This window comes from Silurus meridionalis, chromosome 11, assembly GCF_014805685.1.
Source record: "Silurus meridionalis isolate SWU-2019-XX chromosome 11, ASM1480568v1, whole genome shotgun sequence".
In the NCBI taxonomy this organism is placed as follows: Eukaryota; Metazoa; Chordata; class Actinopteri; order Siluriformes; family Siluridae; genus Silurus; species Silurus meridionalis.
Genome location: NC_060894.1, coordinates 11677671 through 11693503, shown reverse-complemented (window position 1 = coordinate 11693503; position 15833 = coordinate 11677671). Strand labels below are relative to the sequence as shown.

The window sequence follows — 15833 nt, the reverse complement described above, 5'->3', positions numbered from 1 at the left end:
CACATTTTTTTACTCCTTGTGTCACTGCATACCAGGAAAGCTAGTAGCTACATGTGTGGTTTTGGATAGTGACAGTATTTTGTACAAATTGTAATGTGAAACCTAGTAAAACGTGAAACTCAAAGTTACCCACAATTCCATCACAATTATTTACTTCTTGATGTATATCCTATCAATTAAAAAAAACTTGAATTTGCCTCTAGCTTTTATTTCAATCTGTGCACAAACATGTCATTATTCATCTATTTTCAATACCATTTATCATACATAGGATTTCAGGGGAGCCTGGAGTCTACTAGGGAATTTGGGACATAAACCCACAGCAGGGCACATACACACCCAATATGGAGAATTTGAAAATGCCACAAAACATCTATTTCTACTGGGAAGATACCCCTGAGAAGGTACCCCTGAAGCATGTGCAGAACCTGCAAAGTCTGTGTGTGTGTGCCAAAAACTAACCACTAAGCCAACATGTTCCTCTGAGGTCATTTATTAATTCATTTGTTAATTCTAAATTGAATAACCTCTTTATCTTGTCCAAGGTTATCATGCAGTACCTCACAAAAGTGAGTACATGCCTCACATTGTATATCCAGAGCCTAATCTGGGAGCACTGGACACAAGACTGGGGCAAACCCTGACACAATATTCAATAGTTCAAATGACAGCACCACAAAGTTTCCACTGCTGTGCCCTTGAGCAAGACCCTACTGCTCAGTTGAATAACTAAGATAATTGTACATTGCTCTAAATAATTTCATCTGCAAAATACAGGATATCAAACATAAAGAGTAACACCTGGGGCAAATAATCATAGTCAAAACACCTACCAGTGTGTTCGTGAAAGGTGAGAAGAGAGGAAACCCACATGGATATGGAGAGAACATGAAGAAATCACAAACCTAAACTCAGGATTGAAACTGGACTAAAGAGCTGTAAGCACTTTTGTACTTCGCTCTGGATAAGGGCGTCTGCTAAATACCGCAAATGTAAATGTAAATGTAAGATGATAACCTTACCTAGTGTACTACAGTCATATCCCTAACACAATTTATAATAGCATTATCCTTAAACTCACAAACAGCCTAAATAATACTAAAATTCAAAAGTCATTTGTGTACAGGCTCTAAGTTAAGTGAAACATTTGTCTAAGATACAGAAAACTTTGTCTGGGATACAGAAACTTTGTCTGAGATACAGAAAATAATCCTGCTTCAGCAATTGCATGTGTATCTAGGGATTTATTGTCCATGAGATAAATGACATTGGAGAATAATCTGCTTTAGCAGAGAATAGAGGGCATGTGAATAGTATAGTGTATTTTTTCAAACCTAAAACAGTTAATACTTGCTTTTATTTGTGGATCAGGTTAAAGCAGACCACATATAAATAGATACTGTATACTATTTATTATACATCATACAGTGAGAAAAACATGAGCTACTCTTTTTTGATATTAAAGAAAAAAAAACACTCAAGCTAATACATGTTCTGCAGGCATTACATTTCCACCCCTTTAACTGGAGTCTTACTGGGAATGCTACTAATGCAAATTTGCAACTTGCATAACATGCGCATGTATGTGTGATCATGTGTGTGTATAGGGGGTTGTTTCATGATGGAGGGATCCTGTGTTTTTAGAAGGAAACCATGATCCCAGTGCACTGCTGTGCTGCCAGGCTATATTTAGCCTGAGTTGCTGTGTGTGTTGAATGTGCATGGCAACATCGAGGCAAACGTCATCATTTTGCGCATGTGGAACATGCAAAACTGCAGATGATTATGGAGGGCTATCGGCTGTGTTAGACATGTAAATTCTGCTGCTGGTATGCTGATACGCAAATGGATTTATAAAGGGATCTAATGAGTTATACACTATTTGGATTATTATATAATAATTCCACCATAATAACTTTATGAAGCATGAAAATGAGAATGAATATATATATATATATATATATATATATATATATATATATATATATATATATATATATATATATATATAAAACATTTCTGTCCAGCCTCATTAATGCTTTTGAATCTGAATGAGTATAAAATCATACAGCCATGGTCTACAATTTCCACAAGAGAGAAAGATATTATAAGCACGAAATCTGTAATGAAAATAAAAAATGTCATTTGTAATTAAATACATCCCATGTGATAAAAGTAAGGCACCGTACTGTATATAATCACTCACTTTATACCAACTAACAGTTACTCCCTTTACCTTTCTTATTTTGTCCCTTTATTTTTTATTAAAAATCCAAAATAAACAAAACTTGTCATGGTCCTATAGCACTTTTAACTTTTACAACAAGATTGGAAATTTGTGTAATTTGTCAACAGCTGACAGTAAGACTTTTATGTGCCTTTTGAACATCACATTCCACAATTAGTCCCCATTTGCTGTTATAATACCAACTACGCTTCTGAGTAGATGGTCCACTAGGTTTTGGAGTGTGCTTGTATAGGTTTGAGCTCATTCAGCCATAAGGGTAATGTTGTCAGAGAACCACCAGCCACACCTTACTCCGTCACTCAACACTCTCGTTTAGCTTCTCCCTCCTACTAATCACCTACACCTGTCCTCCATTTACCCATTCTCTTTATAAGTTCCCTATTCCCCTTCACTCACCGTCCGATCTACAGGTTACTACCATAGATGATTCCGGACTACCCACTGCTCAGTTCCCTATGCTTCCGCAGTCCTGGCTACGCGTCGCAGGAAGCACTCAGTTAAGTGCACCATTTTCTCCAGTCACCGCTCTTGTGTGTGTATGTTTAGACAAATAAAAGACATTTTACTCCCGGTTTCTGACGCCTGGTCTATCCGTGACAAAAGTAAAGTTTTCAGTAAAGTCATATACTGAAGTAGGGTGAGGAGGCCTGGAGTGCAGTCAACATTCCTATACATCCCAAAGGTGTTCAATAAGGTTGGGGTCGTAGCAGGCAAGATCTTCCACTCTAACCCATTTAAACCATATCTTTATGGAGATATCTTCATGCTGGAACACTTTTGAGTCTCTTCGTTCAACTGAAGGGAAAACATAATGCTACTGCATCCAAAGGCATTCTATACAATTCTATGCCTACAACTTTGTTTCTCTGAAAAGACACAAAAAGAAGCAACCAAACGTTCTCCAGCAAGTGTACACTAAATTTACTCCATCTCTTAGGATGCTATCCTTGTATTAATATGACAAAAGGAGCAGTCAGGAAATATATCTATTTACTATGCATCTCCACAAGATGTTACCTATCCTGTAAAGCTGGCGTGCTTCCTGGAAATATCGCAGCAAGGAGGTGGTTATGGCTTTTCTCACTGGGATTTATGCCAGTGGCACTGATGTATACCAACCTGATCTCTGATTACCAAAATTAATCACATTCATATCATTCCAGATATGCAAAGCTGTTATTATTTTTTAAATGTGGTCCATAAATATTTAGAATGGTAGGTTTAAAAAGACATTTTGCCAGTGTTGTAGTCATCACTTATACAATATACAATATTACAATATAATATAAAATATTACAAATTACAATATAAAGATAATGTGTCAGATCAGCAGGTTTTTAGCAATTAGCAGGTTAATACTCTTATTTTACCAAGACCATATAGTTGAAATATTCTTCATTAATAAAGTTTTAATTCATTAAAGTCAGCAGTGTTTTTTTTTTTTTTTTTTTTTTTTTTTTTTTTGGGGGGGGGGGGGGGGATTCTGAAGGTAGGTTATAGTAGCATATAACTAAAAGCAAAATTTTTGTTTATTTATTGATATTTACATCTGACAATCCATTGTTAAGTCCAGTAAAAAGTGAGGCAATTAAAAAAACAATAAGTTGCAATATATAATTGAGGACAAACTTAATATACAAGCCAATGTCCAATAATATATTGTTGTATTTTTAAATACAAAATGCCAAAAAAATGCCTAATTGAACAATGGTTTGGATATAATAATAGCAAAAAGCGATTATGCTAATATTGTGGCCTAAGAGTGTTCCTGTATATTACTAATAACTAATTAACTTCTTCTCCTAAATGTACAGTATGTATGTATGTATGTATGTATGTATGTATGTATGTATGTATCTAACTACCTTTTCTCAAAACAAACTGAACTCCTGGAATCAATTAAATTTTATTGTGTAGTTGTTTATTATGACTTCACCTGTTTGCTTCCATCTTTTGTGTCTTGATTTCCCAGCATGGTTGGGTTTTTATATGGATTCTGGGTTTGCATGCTGTTGTATGGTTTGTTTGATAAAACTCATCAACACAACATAACATTAGGCTACAGCAAACTACATAACATTTGTAAACATTGATCAACTATAAAATCTTTAACTGTTAAATAATTCCTAATGAATAAATAATATGACTTAAGATGTTTAATTGAACAGTTTTTAACCCTGTGAAGCCTGACATATGAAATAATTAACAGAAAATTCAAATTTTTGTGTTTATTTTTTTATTTAAAAAATTATAATAAAAAAAATTAGATTACCATTTACAAATGTGATTTTTATTATAGTTGATACATTGGGCATTTATGACAATTTACTGATCACAACAATGTACATGTACTGTATATGTATAACTTGTTATTTGTTACTTGTTATTTGTTTATAACAAAAACAGAGTAATTATTGTATTTGGAATGTCCACTCCTACTCATCATCATTCTTATCTTCCCTTAACTGCTCTAAGTCACTTGAATTGCCATCCATAAGCATGCCCTTGACAATTTCAACACTATATTTTTTTTTTACACATATACATACAGAAAGAATATGTTTGTGCATTTCTTCTCTCAATATAACATATAGATTATGATCATTATTTATTTGTTTTACTGAACAGACAAATATTAACGAGCTTTAACATTAGATTGGATGTACAAAAATCACATAAATATTTCATTTCCACCAGTATGGAATCAGTTACAAATTATTCTAAGATGACAATTACATTTTTAATTAGTTTAATAAATAATAAAAATGTATTATTTATTTGTATTGTATTTTGTATTTGACATTGTGGCAGGAATAATGCAGATTAAATCATGAAATGCAATACATTGATGACTAAGCTCAATTAAAAAAAATTACATTAATTATTAGTTCTTTCAAAAAAAGTACGTACTCATATAAAAAAAATCAGTACCAACATATTTTTTTTTTCAACTTTTTCAAAATCTGCAAAGATGTTCCTACAAAAACAAATTTTAGTTTAAGAAGGCAGCCATATTGGAAAAACCTGCCTAAAGCCTGCTGTTGACTGCAGAGCACTGATAACTCCAGTAGGGGGCAGAAGACAAGTCTCAGATTGTATTGAACAAGTTTTTGAGTAAAGTATTGTTAATGCAGGTGGAGAAGAGGTCTCAGAAACTCATGTATCAAATATGATACATTTGGCGTTAAAGGGTTAAGAACATAATGATAGATAAATGTTGTGTTGGTTGCCCTATTCTCTAGCCAGTGGATTTTTATTTTTTTTCATGTGGGGAAACTTTTAATTCACTACATTTTAATTTGCAATAGCTTAAACAGCTAGGTTTTTTACTTAGCTATAAATACATACATTGCATTAAATGGGAACCTGTCATGAGATGTCAACCTTTAACCCCAAAGATCTCGTGACAGTTTATGCTGAGAAAAGTCCCTCCTTAAAATAAAAAGCTGCATTGTATAAATTATAAAAATGTATACACTGGTATCTGGATACCCGACTCTTATTGGCTGGAAGATGCGGTTAAAGATGCTGAATGCAAACGTAGCTTTGGTTGATTACTTTAAATGTAATGTTTTGAATTATAAACAACTATTTATTATAATACCTTCAATTATATGTAATCTTGCAATGAACAAGCTGCTGTGGATTGTGTTGTATTTCTCATAGATTTCTCAAGACCTTTACTTTTACATTTTTTTCTTTTTAATTTAAAAGCATGCATTTTCAGAAATGTACAATAAAATGAAAAGGGTTATTTTTTATTATTTTTTTCTTTTACGGGAGTAATATTTAAGCAGTAATATTTGTAAAAAGTGAAGGAATGGGGTACTGCCTCCACCACTGCACTGTATTCATACATATACATTTATTTATTTATTTATTTATTTATTTATTTATTTATTTATATGGACAACAGGGGGCGCTCTTTTCTCTAATGGTGGTGGTTTATTTCCAGTTCGTAGGTTTAAAAAGGCAGCGATTTCCTCTTAGACAAATCTGTAATATGTGGGATAATTAGGTTAGCAGTACAAACACATAATCTACTCATCCTATTTTTCTTCAGCAGTACATGTTTCTGGTGGAAGCCATTAACTTTCACTTTCACTTTACACGCATGGCTGTCCGGAACAACAGCATTCAGGTCTGAGTTTATTTCCTCTTTTTTTAAAAAAAAACGCTGCATTCAAAATCTTTATACTTAATCCACGGTTTGTAAGAGTATACATATATTTATCGTTCATTTGAATCTAGTTCATGTTATCACCCTTTCCAACAGAGTTGATGTTCCTACTTTTTCACTTCTGTGAAAAATATCCCCTCCGCAACAACACAATGATTCAGTTCAGTTTTCTACTCATTTTCCTTTCTCTCGTTTCTCCTACTGATTCCAGCGACTCAGAAAACAAGCTCTTTGCTACAACCAATTCCTATTTTCCATGGAAACTAAGACTGTCAGACACAGTAAAGCCAGTTCACTATGATTTACTAATTCACCCAAACCTAACTTTCCTCAATTTTACTGGAAGAGTACTGATTCAGGTGGAAGTCCAGCAGGACACCAAGCACATTTTTCTTCACAGCAAAAATCTTGAAATCTCCAAGGCAGCTGTTTTGCAGCATGGAATTGCTCATGATCTTCACGTTCACGAGTCTGAGCCCTTTGAGCAGATCGCGTTGTCTTATCAGAACTTCACGTTTATAAATGGTGTACACGTTATCCAGATAGATTTCTCAGCAAACCTGTCTAGCAGTTTTCATGGCTTTTATAAAGGCTCATACACCACAAGGAGTGGTGAAGTCAGGTAAGAATTCAGCTTTCATTTGAGTAAGGTTTAATGAATGTTTATCTATGGGTTCTATGTTGTGTGGATTTTGGATCAGATCAATTCAGTTGAAGATTTGCCATTTCACAGCTCCTTGGTGCTTTGAATCTGTTCATCAAAATGAACGAATCTTTTTTTGAGTCATTTAGTTCTTCTGTGTCACATTATGAACTAATTGTTCATGAACGACCCATCACTACAGTTTATTTTTTGAGATCAGTTTATGAAAAGCTTCTGGGGATGTTCTTCCTATATTAATGCTAGTTTCATTCAGGGACTTTGGATTACCTCCCAGAATGATGGCAGCATGGATTGGCTATGCCAGTGGTATCCAATCTTACTTGAAAAGGGCGGGTGTGGGTGCAGGTTTTCATATTAAATGTTATTTATTTTCATTTAATTTGACTGAACAATCTGGAGCTGAAATTAAACTTTTGACAGATTAGGTGTTGAAACTAGCACTTTGGGCAACAATCGCATACAAATGATTAGTTGGTGTGTGTCTATAACAGGGCTTTGGCATCCACCCAATTCGAGCCTACACATGCTCGTGCGGCTTTTCCCTGCTTTGATGAACCAGCCTTCAAAGCCAACTTTTCTATCCGGATACGCCGTGAGCCAAGGCATATTTCCATTTCCAACATGCCAAAGGTGCAGATCCCTGCTATATGTAATTGATTAAAGAGTGGCCACACATTTGTTCATTTATATTTATTTGTATCAAACAACGTTTATTTTTCCAAGTTAAAAACGGTGGCGCTTACAGCAGATTTGCTGGAGGATCATTATGACGTGAGTGTGAAGATGAGCACTTATCTAGTGGTCTTCATTGTTTGTGATTTTGCCTCCATCAGTAAGAGGAGCCAGCATGGTGTTCAGGTCTGTTAGTGATGCTTCTTTCTTTATCATCTGTTTTTATTACTAGTTTTGCTACATTAATATGAATAATTGTTTTTTCTTTATAATGACCTTCCTTTTATAGATATCTGTGTACACTGTGCCAGAGAAGATTAATCAGGCTGAATATGCCCTCAACACGGCAGTAACTCTACTAGACTTTTATGATGATTATTTTGGAATCCCATATCCACTCCCCAAACAAGGTGAACGTTCATTTTGTGTCATGTAGGGTGCTGTACTTCACTGCATAATAGGGACGCCTAAGCCAGTTCTTCCTAACCCTAGATATGAACTTATTAGACGAGTCAGGTATAACTTTTACAAATTTCAAGCACAGCTGGAATGAGTTTTTGAACAGCGAGACATTTGATTTAGTTAGGAATCATTATTTCCTTTCAACTACAGCATTGCACTCTAATTCCCAGATCTTGCAGCAATTCCTGATTTTCAGTCCGGTGCAATGGAGAACTGGGGCTTGACCACATATAGAGAATCCGGACTCCTGTTTGACCCTGAAAGATCGTCTACCTCTGACAAACTGGGCATTACAAAGGTCATTGCCCATGAGCTTGCACATCAGGTTGTGGATTAAAAATGTTTTTTGTATTTTTTTTTTACTGCTTTGTTGGTTAACAGAACTGCATTGTACACTTCTATTTATTACCACTGCCTCTTTTTTTAGTGGTTTGGTAACTTGGTGACAATGCAGTGGTGGAATGACCTGTGGTTAAATGAGGGCTTTGCCAAGTTCATGGAATTTGTCTCCACCAACATCACTTATCCTGAGCTACAAGTGGTGAGAATGTTGTTTTTATTTCTGTTATTGTTAACATTTATGTAAAATGTTTTTTAAAGGCCACATAGTTTACCCTGGACCTATTATGATCTTGAAGAAAGATCACCAATCATGTATATAACTTTATCAGTCATCTTATTCTATTCTTCATTAAAACTGATGAAACTTTTTGAATAAGTGATACAATTTTTAAAATGACATTTAGGATAGTGGTCCACCACTATCCTAAAAAAGATAAAACCATTACTGAAAACAAATGAATGATAAATACTGTGTTAATGTGTCATTGGTTTATTCTTAATGTTTTATTGACTGTGTATTGGCTTTAGAATGACTACTTCCTGGAAAAGTGTTTCACTGCCATGGGTGTAGATTCTTTAAGCTCCTCGCACCCCATCTCTACCCCCGTGGAAAATCCTGCAGAGATCCGAGAAATGTTTGATGATGTATCATATCAGAAGGTATAATAGCAATAGACATAGCATTCTTTTATGATCTTTGAACTTTCCTTTTTTATATTACTTTACCAATTGTTGTATATGTTGTCAGGGGGCCTGTGTTTTGAACATGCTGAGAGACTTCCTGACACCAGAAGTGTTTAATCTTGGGATTATAAATTACCTGAAGAAACACAGCTACCAAAATACAGTGAATTCTGATCTCTGGGACAGTCTGACAAATGTACGTTGAGTGTTGAGTTGTTGTTTTTTTTTTTACTGATTTGTGGCATGTACTCATGGCACTCATTGTATGTTTGCCTAGTTTTTCACTGTATTTTGCCATGTAGCCACTGTTTGCCCCTGGAGCTTTTCAAAACAGCATGCAACTGAAATAATAGTAGTATTATTTCAAAATTGTAAGCACATACATACTGAGGCTTTTTCAATCTTTTTATTACTGTTTATATCTGAGTAAAATGTTCTGCCTATCTTAGATTTGCCACTCGGATGATTTTGACTTGGGGACATTAAACACAGCCGGCTTCTGCACCGAAACCAAGTCCAAATCTTCTGCTTCTGTATGTCAAAGTGAAAATTATCATAATCATCCTATAATGGGTTTTTAATATATATATATATATATATATATATATATATATATATATATATATATATATATATATATATATATATATATATATAAGGTGTTGCGAGAGCTTTATTATCTTACTAATTAAATATGCATTGGATTTTATGAATAACAGAAACATTTTTCCCATGGAATATTAATTCTATAAATAGAAATGGTTTATGGAGGATGACTTAAATGTAAAGGCTATCATGGACACCTGGACACTGCAGGAGGGTTTTCCCATGATCACTGTAAAGGTCAAAGGCCGAGAGGTCAAACTAAAACAGGAGAGGTACCTTAAAGGGGCAGATACATCAAAGAATTCAAGGTAAGATGTATTTGGTGTTTCTTTTTTTCATTAATTATAATCTTTTGGTATCATAACTGAATTTATCTGTTTTGCATAAAAACAAGCTTCCTTTGGCAAGTGCCCTTGACCTATATCACCAGTAGCTCCAGCTCTGTCCAGCGTTTTCTGATGAAAACTAGAAAAGGTATACTCTGTCAAATTGTTAGCAGAAATTAAAGGCATTCATTGAATAGTGCCAGTTTATGTTAAATTGAAAGAAGCCACCTTTTTCCCCAGATGTACTGTACTTGCCATCACAAGTGGAGTGGATCAAATTTAACGTGGACATGAGAGGTTATTATATTGTCCATTACGAAGCTCAGGGCTGGGAAGCTTTGATCAGGCAGCTTCGAAACAATCACACTGTTTTTAGTGGGAATGACAGAGCAAGCCTCATTCACGACATATTCCAGCTGGTCAAGTGAGAGCTGTCAAAAATCAATCATTATTTTTCTTTAAGGGAAGCTACTCACTGAAAGGTATTTCAACTGTAGTCTTGTCATGTTTTTTATGATTTATCAGAATTGGGAAGGTTCCCCTGGATAAGGCCCTGAGCCTGAGTCTGTACCTGAAGCAGGAGACTGAAATCATGCCAGTGACTCAGGGCTTCAGTGAACTTGTTCCTTTTTACAAACTCATGGAAAAGAGAAACATGGCAGATCTGGAGCACCAGCTAAAGGTGAGGTATTGAGTAATGATAAAGTAAAGATGAGTAATGCTGCTCCTACTACTACTACTATTACTACTACTACTACTACTACTACTACTACTACTACCAGCACCAGCACTAATACTCTACTACCATATTTACGATTACTACTAATCATCACTACTACTACAAGTACAAAAACTGTTACTGTTCCTACTCCTACTACTATTAGAACTACTTCTACTACTGCTCTTAGTATTGCTGTTACTACCATCATTATTAGAATTACTACTACCACATGTATTATTGCCAGTGTTGCTACTACTTCTACCACTACTACAATTACTACTAATGAAACAGATACTAATACCAATAACACCAGTCCTAACACCAGTATTGCTACTACCACAACTGCAATTACAACTATCACTGCTGCTGCTGCTACTACTACCACTACTACTACTACTACTACAGATATTACATGCTACTATTGCTGCTACTACTTCCACTAGTGGTTTTACTTCTAATATATCTGCTACTTCTGCCATAATATTACTATTTCTTCCACTACTGCTATTATTATTTTTATTAGTAGTAGTATTAATAATAGTTGAAATAGTAGCTATTAGCTCCTTAACTCTGTTTTTTCTGTTCTGTGATTGTTGTTGTATGTAGCATCAGGGTTCTGGAGGATCGTTGTTTCATTTCACTGTGTACTGCGTCAGCTATATGTGGTTGAAATGACAATAAAAGACTCTTGATTCGACTAAGTGTACTTTTAAAATGCTTTTAAAATAATATAGACTATTAAAAACAATAAAACTACATATGCTGTACTTCTCTTTAAAGGCCCATTTAGTGAACTTGTTCAAGGGACTGATTGACATACAGACATGGAGTGATGGGGGCTCAGTGTCAGAGAGGATTTTGCGTAATTACTTGCTCCTCTTTGCCTGTGTGCGCCGCTATGCCCCATGTGTTAGTACAGCCCAAAATCTTTTTCTCAAGTGGAAGGAGTCAGGTGGCATCATGAGGTCAGTGTTCATCATTAACAAGGTCTTAATTACCAATTTCTCTAGTTAAAATATGCACTGGATATTTATGTATATACATTGCTATGCTATGAAACTGCAGGTTGCCTGCTGATATCCGCTTGGTTGTGTACACTGAGGGTGCTCAAACAGAAGAAGGCTGGGACTTCCTAATGGAAATGTACCGTCAAACGATGTATCCCTCCGAAAAGAGTCAGATTAAAGCAGCGCTGTCCTACAGCCCACTGGCTCACAAGCTAGAGTGGTTAGTCCAAATTTGTCCAAATGCAAAACACAAACAAAACACGGTGTATCAAAGATCATATTTAAAAAATTATATACATTTTTCTTTTCTTTTGCTTTTTAAACACAGGCTAATGGAGAAGGGTCTAGAAGGAAATGTCCTGAAGACCCATGAGCTTCCATCATTTGTCATTAGTGTCAGTAAAAACCCTAATGCATATAAACTTGCCTGGAACTTCCTGAAAGCCAACTGGCAAGACCTAGTTAAAAAGTGAGTAGAAAATATGGACAACTTAAAAAAGAAATTGTTTTATTTGAAGTCTGATTCATCCTGGTCATTCTCTTAGTGCCTATCCTAACCCATCCACAAATACAGTAGAAGCAATAGCCAGAGACATGTTTTTTGAAAGTTTGGAAGAAATCCAAGAACCGAACATTAAACCTTGTCGGACAGAGTAAACATTGGTTTAGATTTGGCATAGAGTGGAATATTACTGCTATGGTAGACAGAAATCTGTGTATTTGCGCATCTTTAAATGCATCTCTAAATGTTAAAATACCACTGCATTAAGCATTTATCTAATTAATATTTAGATTTAATCAGCTTCTGGCCAGAATGGTGGCACAGTATCTAAACCATGGGTAGTGGCGCTGACTCTTAGTGGTTTAGTGGTTAGAATATTTGCCTCATTCCTCTTGGGTTGGGGATTAAAATCCAACCCCCACTCTGTGTGTTCTTCCCATGCCTTGGGCGTTTCCTCCAGGTAATCTGATTTTCTTCCCCAATTCAATGACATGCACTGATTTCTAACTTGTTCTAGTGTCTATTAGTGCCATGGGTTAGAACCCCCTGAGGTCCTGGGGATGGGCACCAGGTCCCCTGTGACCCTGTGTCAGATAAGTGGTATAGAAATGCATGCATGAACAGATGTTGAATATCTTTTTTTCCAGGTTCGATCTTGGTTCCTCTTCAATTTCACGTATGGTTGTTGGAGTAACCAATCAGTATTCAACCAAGGAGATGCTAGATGAGGTACATGTTCTACATGATTCCATAACTCCAGCTACATATCTACCCATTTTTTCCCTTATATTGTGAAATCATTCTCCACAAACCACGTTTAGTTACAGGTGTACTTATATGCTCTATTGCCAGTCCCTTATTTTAATATTTTATCATTTTTCACAGGTACACTCTTTCTTCAGCTCACTGGAGGTAGATATGGGTTCAGAACTTCGCAGTATCCAGCAAGCCCTGGAGAATATTGAGGAGAATATCCGCTGGATGGATAGAAATATTCCTCTTCTTAAAGACTGGCTGAACAGACACAATACATGATTTATGCTAGAGAGCTGGAGATAACTCTCTTGATCTGGGATCTGTGTGTGTGTGTCACCTTTAAATCAGTGACAAATAAAAAGACGATGACAAAATAAGGGATGCAGTGCTGAACCCTAGTATGTAACACTCTTTTTAGAATGGAGCTATTTCTAATTCACACAATTTTTGTTAATTTTGTAGGTGCAACTGAAATAATTATTGTACAGTTTAAAGCAGTTAAGGTTGGCAGTATTGAGCCTTTTACATAAATATACACAAAATCAAATGCAAATAATATGGAATAATGAGAAACTGACAGTATATTTCATAAAATTATACTATGACAAAAAGCATTTATTTCTTTGTGAAATACAAAGTAGATTCATGTGTTATCTAAAACAAATAAGTAAAATCAGAAGTGTATTTGGTTATTTACAGATACAAACAATTAAAAAAAAGCAATACATGCAACACTATAAAAACAACACATAGTCCCCTGAAACACATACAGCAGAATATGCAAGCCTAAAAGACAATAAGAAAACATTCTACCCAAAAAAATAAGTTAAAATAAGTAGGTTGGTACAGTTTGTCGAAAGCTGATACACGGCTCATTAAAATTCTTCACTGTTGAACTGAGTATAACAGAGACCAAAGAAGCTTATGTAAAAAAATGGACATATCCTGTAAATTGTTTACCACCAGGTAAAATTTCTTATACCATACTTCATGCTTAGACAGACATCAGATGTATGCTGTAGGAAGTCAAGTCTGGCTTCTTAGAGTCTCTAAATCCTTTATCTTGCGCCATCATAATCACTGACCATTCTTTTGATGTGGCTCAACTTCGCCTTCAGGTCCTTGCATCTCTTCTTCTTCTTTCGATAGTCAGAGGTCTATTAAGACCAAACAAAGAAGACAAGTGAATCTACAGCTCTACCTAGGGCGGCAAAATACTCTGAAATATTACAAGCAAACATCACTATATGAAAAATCACAAAGAATAGCCTAGGCATGCAACTGTAAATTTATCGGAGAATGTTAACGTGGTAAATTAAAACCAGAGAGTAAAATAAATGTAAAGAAAACTTGCATGCTCACTTTAATGCATTTCCAACACATGGGCTGCTTCTTTTCTCAACTATTGCTTCTATTTGAAAACATAGTTTAATTTTGCCAGTAGTGGGTGGGCTTAACTGGTTTTATTTTAACCTCAGTTATCATTGGCACTGAAATTCTATTTAGCTGCCTGCCACAGTTACTAAAAAAAATATTCAAAATGAAATCAATAAATACACCCTGATACTGGTTCATTAAGTCACAGACTTACAATATCAGTCAAAATACTCTTTAAAGGGAATATAGTTAAAAAACAAACTGAATTTCCTTTTTCTGAATTCCCTCAAATACTACATAATGTAATAAATGTTAGGATCAAAAATAATTTTAATCTAAATCATATAATCTAATATGTAAAGTACAAGGTACCTTTACCTTGTAATCAACAGGAAGTGGTCTACCATTTTACTAGCCCACCTTCACATTCTTGGGAGGTTGATCAATATTTTTAATAGGTGTATTTGTTTACCTGTATGTTCCAACATTTTTTTTAAAGCTACAATAATGTATGTCCATCTATCTGCATTCTTTTTCAATATTGTGTACCATTTCAGAAATCTATTTTTTAAATCATCCCATCCATAAACCAATGTTAAAATTAATAATAAGTTCCTTTAACAATGGATAAATGAAAGAAAACAGGAAGATAAAAACCGCAAAGCCGATTGACAAGCCCCTTCACATCTATTTTACAGCAGCTAACGGCATAAGCACTTTGTTTAACACAAAATCTGTTTAAATACACTCTTACCCGCTTTTTGTCCTTCAGCGCATTGTACTCATCCATGGCATCCTGTTTCAGGACGAAAAAGTAAGCAAACAAGTATGTGAAGTACGTTATTCTTCAATATCCGATACTGTATGTGTACATGAAGTAAGGAATTTCAGCACTCTTGATGTACTCAACAGATTGAATGGTCCGAGACAAGATAGTCTTGTTTTTTGTTTTTCTTACCAGATACTGTGGAGTCCCCTCCTGAAGCTCGTCCAGCTCACGATCAGCCTCAGCTAACCGCTTGTTAATTTCATCCAGCTCAGCCTGCAGACTTTTGTACTCTAGGTGATCTCTGTCAAACACACTCTTATAATTCTCCCTTTCATGATCATCAGTAATGGGGGGGAATTCACTGTGAACAAAAGGAAATACAAAGTTACATTAAAAAAATTTGCTTGCGACATTTGAACTGTGAATTATGCTTTTTCAATGTTTAATTGTACAAAATGAATCAGGGAAAAGTCTTTTTTTTCTACTTTAATAAACACACAATGCCATCCCAAAATAC

The 15833-nt window shown here is 35.1% G+C and overlaps 2 protein-coding genes across 3 annotated transcripts in view; one reads left to right on the top strand and one right to left on the bottom strand.

The window, feature by feature from the left end:
• The first annotated feature begins 6160 nt into the window (after positions 1 to 6160).
• On the top strand, positions 6161 to 14155 carry erap1a (endoplasmic reticulum aminopeptidase 1a). 2 transcript variants are annotated; one of them, XM_046860780.1, is made up of 19 exons: positions 6161 to 6389; positions 6525 to 7050; positions 7584 to 7722; positions 7816 to 7950; positions 8054 to 8174; positions 8397 to 8551; positions 8654 to 8767; positions 9097 to 9228; positions 9317 to 9448; positions 9702 to 9785; positions 10009 to 10166; positions 10253 to 10332; positions 10425 to 10608; positions 10710 to 10866; positions 11686 to 11870; positions 11971 to 12132; positions 12241 to 12381; positions 13062 to 13143; positions 13300 to 14155. In XM_046860780.1, the coding sequence occupies exons 2-19, from the start codon at positions 6530 to 6532 to the stop codon at positions 13447 to 13449; spliced, it is 2832 nt and encodes a 943-aa protein (XP_046716736.1). In that variant the 5' UTR covers positions 6161 to 6389; positions 6525 to 6529; the 3' UTR covers positions 13450 to 14155. The 2 variants fall into 2 exon arrangements, with proteins under 2 accessions (XP_046716736.1, XP_046716735.1); XM_046860779.1 differs by having other exon boundaries at positions 6161 to 7050.
• Positions 13755 to 15833, bottom strand: part of LOC124393540 (MARVEL domain-containing protein 2-like) — a 22120-nt gene continuing 20041 nt past the window's right edge. Inside the window, exons 15-17 of the mRNA XM_046861441.1 lie at positions 15506 to 15677; positions 15302 to 15343; positions 13755 to 14327 (exon numbers count right to left, since the gene is read on the bottom strand). Of these exons, the coding sequence (XP_046717397.1) occupies positions 14229 to 14327; positions 15302 to 15343; positions 15506 to 15677 (313 nt within the window). The 3' untranslated portion in view covers positions 13755 to 14228. The remainder of the gene's footprint in view (positions 14328 to 15301; positions 15344 to 15505; positions 15678 to 15833) is intronic.

Excerpts from the sequence above, each read along its gene's own strand:
- erap1a (XM_046860779.1), top strand. The coding sequence starts at position 6,503 with ATGTTATCACCCTTTCCAACAGAGTTGATGTTCCTACTTTTTCACTTC. Across the intron at positions 7,051-7,583 it reads ACAAGGAGTGGTGAAGTCAG|GGCTTTGGCATCCACCCAAT; the intron begins GTAAGAATTCAG and ends TGTCTATAACAG. Across the intron at positions 11,871-11,970 it reads GAGTCAGGTGGCATCATGAG|GTTGCCTGCTGATATCCGCT; the intron begins GTCAGTGTTCAT and ends ATGAAACTGCAG.